The 8,080-nt window shown below is 31.3% G+C and overlaps 1 protein-coding gene across 1 annotated transcript in view; it reads right to left on the bottom strand.

Moving 5' to 3' along the window:
• Positions 1-241: 241 nt before the first annotated feature.
• Positions 242-8,080, bottom strand: part of LOC143073433 (uncharacterized) — a 72,438-nt gene continuing 64,599 nt past the window's right edge. Inside the window, exons 15-21 of the mRNA XM_076248980.1 lie at positions 7,008-7,195; positions 5,840-5,915; positions 5,162-5,229; positions 4,234-4,448; positions 2,808-2,945; positions 2,183-2,341; positions 242-1,042 (exon numbers count right to left, since the gene is read on the bottom strand). Of these exons, the coding sequence (XP_076105095.1) occupies positions 937-1,042; positions 2,183-2,341; positions 2,808-2,945; positions 4,234-4,448; positions 5,162-5,229; positions 5,840-5,915; positions 7,008-7,195 (950 nt within the window). The 3' untranslated portion in view covers positions 242-936. The remainder of the gene's footprint in view (positions 1,043-2,182; positions 2,342-2,807; positions 2,946-4,233; positions 4,449-5,161; positions 5,230-5,839; positions 5,916-7,007; positions 7,196-8,080) is intronic.

The following is an 8,080-nucleotide window of genomic DNA, read 5'->3' as shown; positions in this document are numbered from 1 at the left end:
CATCTACGCCATTAGGTATCTGATAGATAGTTTTCTTATTAGAAATCAAACACCTTAGGTTACTTTATTGAAATGTTCATTCATGGAGAAATATGGTTTTTCATACTTGCCCAAACCTGTATGATAGTGCAAAACAGGAATAGTCGCTAAAAAGCTTTTTTCAGCATGTGAAAAACAATTACAACAAAATTTCCAAGGAGCTCTTTACTCAATTAAAAAAAAAAAACAAAATAAAAAACAATGAATCTTAAAGTAAAGTGTTTATTCGACAGTAACGTTTATTGATTCTCGTCATGGAAATGCATGCATTCCCTCATATTTAACAGTAATAAAACAAACATATATTATCAATACATTATTTGATAAGAAACAACAAAGATAACAAATTCAGTCTGTCCTCTTTCCCATCTGTATTGTAGCATTATGTTTACAGATGTAATCTACTAAAACTATCCAGTTAAATTTGCACAGTTTTTATTGTGTTTGTATAACATTCAAATCGATGAACTAAACTTGCACGTACCTTCAAGAATTAACATATTCATAGGAAGATGTGGTAGGAGTGCTCATGAGACAACTCATCATCCAAACCACAATTTATAAAAGTAAACCATTATAAGTCAAAGTACCGTCGTCAAGACGGATGTCGATATTCAATAAATGCACGTTTCAATAACTTTAATTATATAGTGTACCCATAGCAACAGGCCAGTTTAATTCTATATCTCACATTTGATATTAACACTGCAAAACTTCTCTTTTTACTTTATATGGTAGTTAAGTAAATATATCGTATACGTGGTCTATCTTTGAAGAAAATATGCAAATTGCCGAACAATGACAATTGCGCTTTACGTATTGTAAAAATACAAAAAAATGTGAAATCTACAAATGTATTCATTCAATTCTTATTCAAGAAAAGAGTGCTTCTTTTTTTCATCCATTAAGAGGTGTCTCGTAAGTCAGTATACTATCTTTCGTTGACATTTCAACATACGTTGTATTATCGTTGGGATGTAATGTTCCTCTGTCTGAATGGTCACTGCAAATATAATATACACAAATATTTAAAACGTTAACTATATTCAATTATATTTTCGCCGTATTAAAATACACCAATACTGTGAATAGAAACATATGGATTATGTCAGGAGAGTATGTCTGTCCTAATTGTACTTATATCTTTTATAACTGAATTGAACTCAATTCAGAAAAAAATGACCTTCATGTATGTTAAAATTATGCGACTACAAAGCCTTTATGCAATCGGAAGAGGCATTAACATGCACGTAGACGGACAAAACCATATTGGATCTATTCCGCACATATTCGAAAAGCGGTATTCTTCAGAACTGTTGCCTTTATTCATGTTGGACATGCTAGGTAAATCCTATATGTATGAATTTTGCACCACCTACATTAGTGATGGCAAGTTTCATGATAAGCTATCATGGCAACGCATTTTTGTTAATTCAGTTGAATCAAAACATGTTAATGACTAGCTGATTCGCATTTATTCAGACACTGACTTCAAAAGATTCTAATATATACATAAATCCGTATCTGCAGCTCATGTGTGGAAATTCCCTTCGAACAGTTCCGAAATTCGAATTGCACTGTTTATCAACTTATATCTTCGACTCCAAACAACGTTTCCAAATCTTCTGTTCATTGACGTTTTCGTACATGTAAGTGAGCAATATTAATAACTTGAGCAATATTAATAACTTATCTAGGAACCTAAGACCCTTCAACTGTGCTCAGTGTCTCTGACTTAAATTCATTTCAGCGACTTTGCTACGTTCGTGTAATAAAATCTGCATCCGAATGCAATCGTCAATTGAACAATATAGAATAATGTTAGCACATGTAATATCGACAGCTCGGGATACATACACTTTTACTCTAAGGTTTGTACTATTTATTAACATTTTTATTTTCTATTTGAATATTACGTATTGTTCATAACATTATCTTTTTATTTTCTGTTAATAATGTATTAGTGTATTGTTCATGATAATATAGTTCATGTAATCTCTAAACGAATGAATGAATGAAAATAAACCTATTATAGATGAAATAACAAAATACTTAGTATAGGTCGTTTTATTTTCGTCCGAAAAAGTATAATGCACTTTTGTTTCCATGTTTACAGTAATCTATGTTATCTATAAGACTATACCTTAGCGAAGACGATTCATAATAATCTTTAGATATAGACACAGACAAGTTTATATATGGCTTCGTCTGTTCTAACATTCCTTCTAACTTCTTTTTTAATTCTGTAAATGATGGTCTACAATATGGATTAGGATGCCATACTGATAACATCATTTGATATCTGTAATAATTGTAAACACTTTATATAAATATATTATTGAGCTAGGTTTGTGAAAAATATACAGGTTTGTGGGGAAAAGCAATGCAATTCAATTACAACAAAAAGAAAAAAAATACTTTCACCTTATCTCTGTGTCTGTCTTTAGTTATATGTTTTGTTATCATTGTATAATTGGGTTGATGGCAGATCTCTGTTGAAAATATATATCTGATTCTGTAAACACAATTGGAGGGACGTTTATTTCAGCGACATAATAACAGTGGTATATTTCAATTAATTATAGAGTATACTATCATAATCCGGGCGTATGACAATAGTTTCCTGGAAGTTCTTTACCTGGGGCACACTCATGACAACCAATTATAAAATTTATAAATAGCATATGCTATACTAGAATATATTTCCGATTTCATTGACTCAATGTTTTTGATTTTATGAAATCATAAGACTTCTCGATAGCACTTACACTTCTAAGCTGCAATTTTCCGGTTTTTCCATACGATATCCTTCTTTGAGCAAATTAAACAAATCTTTGTTTGGAATTCCTGGATATGGACTTCCTCCCAACGTAACAATCTCCCATAAAACTATACCAAACGACCAACTGAAACAGATAAATTTGATTTCATCATGACTACTCCCAGTGGTAGCTTTTCATATAATTTGTGAAGCGATATACCAGTAGAACTTGGATTTCGAGTATATGTTTCCCAGTAAATATGATGTTTCACGGAATGTTTGTCCCGAAATGATTTTTGGATAGATGATTGGTGCTAACAGGAATATATCAATCATTTATTCTATATCAAGAATTTGGATGATAGCTGAAGAATAGAATGAGCAAAGTAATGTTCTTATTATCGTTTCCATAATCCCGTCTTCAACATATTTATTAACAGAAAAAGTAAAACAAATGCAAGTAGTAAAGAAGGAACTGCTAACAATTCAGCAGCATTTGTGGTCAATCCTAATTTTTGTAGTTTTTGCGTGTCTTCATATGTTTGTTATTGGTTCTTGGTAAATTTACCACCTTTGTCGTACTATTTTGAAACAGTTCTTATACATATGGCGAGTTATCTGTATTTGAAATTAGCTAACTGTATCTAAAACTATTCCTTTATTCCTTTATAAAAAAAAAGAGACAAAACCACGGAAAAAAGTGGACTAGCAACAAGAACATAACATTACACAAACTATGCAACACGAAACACACCAAAACAGGGAATGTAATCAGATGCTCAAGAGGGACAAGAAGATCCTGTTCAACCAGAGGCACCCTATGGGTTGCATTCAGTAAAGCCACAATCGTGAAATAGAGGACAGGACTGTGGTTACGACAAGCTTATTATATCCGTAGTCATATGTAACACAAATATTCCATAACGGTCAACCAAAAACTTACTGTGCGCGTAAAGCTATCAAAGACATTACAAAATGTGGAAGGCGTTAAAAAAAAAGCTAAAATAATACAAATATTGTAGAAAGCAACCGACGACAACTGCCCATTACGATAATGATTTGTGAAAATATGTCTGTAATAAAATTACCATATTAACTTGGAGCATGTATTGATCAATTGTTTTGGCGATTAATACACTTCTGTTGAGGATGTTATCTTAACTAACGATATATTTGACATATGAATACATCTTTTAATGGAATTATCTGTTGTGAAAATTCATTTTTTGCAAAGGTCCCATGTGACAGTTGCGCTATGTGTATACAATGAAGTTTTTTTTATTATAATAAAATTAAGTTTCATTTTATGATGAGATGAAGTCTTTTTATCATAAATTGAAGTTTCTTTTTACAGTGAAATAATTTTCTTTTTGTATACTTTTTCTTTTTTTCGTATCCAATCTATACTTATTTTCCTTTCTTTTCACACTTACATATCTGATTTGATTGTAAACACTTGGTCAAAGATGGCTTCTAGTGCCATCCATTTATATGGGAGCTTTCTTGCTGAGGTAGGTTGATAAAGATTTCTTTCGTAAATATCTCTTGTCAAACCAAAATCAGACACTTTAAGTCTCTCTTCATCATACATTAGTATATTTCTTGCAGCTAAATCTCTGTGAATGAATTTCTTAGATGCCATATATTCCTGAAATCAATTTAACTTTTCAAACATTTGACAACAATCCAGGACGTCTAATCACCAACTGGTTGCATTGACATAATACATGTGTTTTTGTCTCATAACATATCACTAGATACATTATTTTGTAGTGTTTGGGTACCGGAATAGTCGTCAAATCGGGAAATAAGAAACTGATTGTGTCATATTCCCGATTGCGACAATTTACCTGAGTGTTGATTGCTGGTGATGCATGAATAGCAAGAGGCGCCTACCTTGAAAACGTGTTTTTAGTCTTGCTCTTCTAGAAGCTCGTGTGTTTCTCAATTGTTTGTTTTAATTTTTCATTTTGATTTGTATACTCTAGATGGATTTACAAAAGGTCACACAATGACAAATGTAAACCAATCTTAACGAAAAAACAAACGGCCTAAAATATGAAGAACAGTCTGTTAACAGAGGTGTGCAGATGATTTCAATAGAAATGTAGAGTTTATGTTCATAAATCTGTTTTCCTACATAACAAATTATTTTGTAGTATGGAAAAAGTATATACAATGGTAATCATGTTACAATAATACTGGTATTCACAGATAGGTTATTATTTGCGTTGAAATTAATCTGTTGTAAACTTTTGAAAAAGTATTGTTGCATAAAGACATATCGAAAACTTTGAATTGCAATTCTTTATTTTTGATATGCATTTCTGTTTATTAAACCATTTCTATAACAACACTCACCATTGCTAGTACAATTTGTCTGGCATACGATAGTAACCGATCTTGGTGTAGTTCTGTTGAAGGTGGCGCTGAAATAAATGAAAGGTGTTATTTGTCAGTCAAACATTAATTCACGAATTTTAGTTCTAAGAAATATTAATTACACAGCAAATTATATAAGGAAAGAGTGAGAGATTCATAAACCTTAATTGAGTGAAAGCAATTAATGTTTGGTTACAATTTTAACAATTTTTGTCTTATTGATTTTTTTCAAACTTTTAAAATAACAAAAAAACATAGACCAGAAAATTTTGATAAATGAGTAATGAGTAAACGAAGAATATTAAACAAATAGTTGTGACGGTAATTTGCAAGTATATGACATTTCAAAAAACCATAGCACAAACATGTTATATACCCTGGCACACAACTATATTTTCCGATCGAAAGGATATTTGATTAATGACTTTGAAGAACATTTTCCCAAAGCTGGTGTTTATATTACTCAGAAACGAAATATGGATTGAGTGATCTTGTGTTAAAATATTTTCCTATTTGTGAAAATTCGATACCAGATTGAAATAAGGACTAAGTGCCAGTTTACTAAATATCGCACTGAATTAAATGTTATTAAGAAATAGGGGTATCGACAATATTTTTGAAAGCAATTTATTTTCTGAATATTCTAGTTGTACTCACATGAAAACGCACTTTCTGCTGATGAGTTCATACCACTATCACTGCCTGATGAATGATGCAGAGTTCCGTAATCCTTCTGTAGTAATAACTATTATCAATGTAACTATGGAACTATGTAACAAGCATATTTGATGATAAAATATGTACCTTCGTTATAACAAAATATTTAACTAGCCATTGACTTAAAAAAATAAATGCTATCATTGAGTTTCTAACATCTAATTATACAGTATGTTACTATTCTCCTGTGAAGATCTTTATATGAATTTCCACATGGAAATGTACTTGCATCCCCAGAAATCATAACAAATCACATGCTATTCTTATTAATCGGGTCATTTTGTATAACTTTAAATTCTTCTTCAATTAAAAGGTTTTATAATAGGTATTATCCTGCTTCTCTTGGTGTGTGTCGAACACTAATTTTTGCATAATAAGACGCAGCCGCTGAATTGAGAAATTTGAACCCATTCAGTATGAACTTTGTCAGTACAGACCCTCCTGCATGCACAGACCCTCCTGATTGCTTTTTCAAAACTTAGTGTTCATTTTACATTTTACATGATAAGAACCTATACGACGATGCAGTTATAAGACGGGTATCCTGGTTTGTTGTCACGCCCTGTTTTAAATTATCCTACGTATTTCATCAAATGCTCATGAAACTTTATATAGATGTCCATTTTAAGAGCCCAACACAAAGGTGCGTACATATGTAAACCCTATTATCTGATGAAATATCCACGAGGAATGCCAACTTGCGCTTAAGATATTTGATTTCATTAAGTATGCACTTATGGAGCAGAAAAATTGGTACCGTTAATGTTATTATGGTTGCAACTATATGCTTCATTAAATGCTCATAAATCTTTGTATATTTCAAAATCTCAAAGATGAAAATGAAAACTTTAGTAGGGCATTATGGTCCGTTAATGAACCACGTGCACAAAGATTATGCCCCAATACAATAAAGAAACTTAATACTAGTCAGTAAGCATATTGTGTGTGCAACTTATCATGTATGCTTAAATAGATATTTGAGGTGAGTTATAATTGTGATGAGAGGTGTTTGTCTATACGATTTCTGTTTTCATTTTTAAAAATGACCACAGAAGATACAGTTTTTGCATGTTGCATTGAGTTTGCATATTGAAAATTGCATTCTTACCTGTAAACGCTGACGATAATGCAATAAAAATGAGCGTAAATCTCCTAGTCTACAGTAGTCCATCAATAAACAAACAGTGTCTCTTTTACAACATCCTATAAAACTAACTATATGAGGATGACTACCTAACTGCTTCATAAATTCTATCTCCATTAATAAGCTCTTCTTTTCATGGGCATCATGAAAATCTAAAACAACACAAAAAAAAGTCAAGTATATATTTATTAATAGAAATAAGAAGATGTGGTTTGAGTGTAAACGAGACAACTCCCATCAAAGTCATAATGTATAAAAAGTAAACAATTACAGTTCAAAGTACGGCCTTGAAACAAAACATGAAAGGATATTTACAATATAACAGAAGTACATGCATACGTCAACATGATCAAAGGTTTTATAGTTCTGAAAATTTGAAAAATTTGAAGTTTAATATTCATGAGGCCAGTTTTTAGACACAATTTGTTATAGGGTTCTATCCTTTAAAGATTATGACTAACAGTCGGGGGTCTGTTTCAATATTATAGATATTTCACTATAATTGTCCATTAAAAAGACGTTATAAAGGTAGGTCTGTCATAAAATCAACGAACACTTTTCCTTTAAAAAAACCATCTAACATGAGTATTTATTGAGTTCAAAATAGAAGTATCTATGAGAACACTAGTCGAGCGGGAAGTGTTTTTTTCCCCTTATTAGTGAGGTTTTATATACCTTTGTTTTTCAGGTTTTTTCCCCTTTATTTTGGACATTGAGTTCTTCTGTTTTTTTTATGTTTCTCCTTTGCATCTTTCATAGTAAGATTAATTCATCCTTGATATTTGCTACTGCTGACATAAAAGCTAACGACAAAAAATGTTATCTAAAAAATTGAAGTTATCTCTTAAAAACGTTATGTGCCCTTTATTAACACTCAATTGTTTGATACAAGCATGTCTTCAAAGCGTAATAGAAGAACAATATATGAACCGGTCTGTTTTCGTTTAAGATTTGAATTGAATTCACAGTTTACATTTGAAGAAACTTTCGTTATGTAAAATGTAAAACAAGGAAGGCTGCAGTCTCTGTATTTCGAA

This window comes from Mytilus galloprovincialis, chromosome 4 (genome assembly GCF_965363235.1).
Source record: "Mytilus galloprovincialis chromosome 4, xbMytGall1.hap1.1, whole genome shotgun sequence".
Classification (NCBI taxonomy): domain Eukaryota; kingdom Metazoa; phylum Mollusca; class Bivalvia; order Mytilida; family Mytilidae; genus Mytilus; species Mytilus galloprovincialis.
This window is presented reverse-complemented; position numbering and strand designations above follow the sequence as displayed.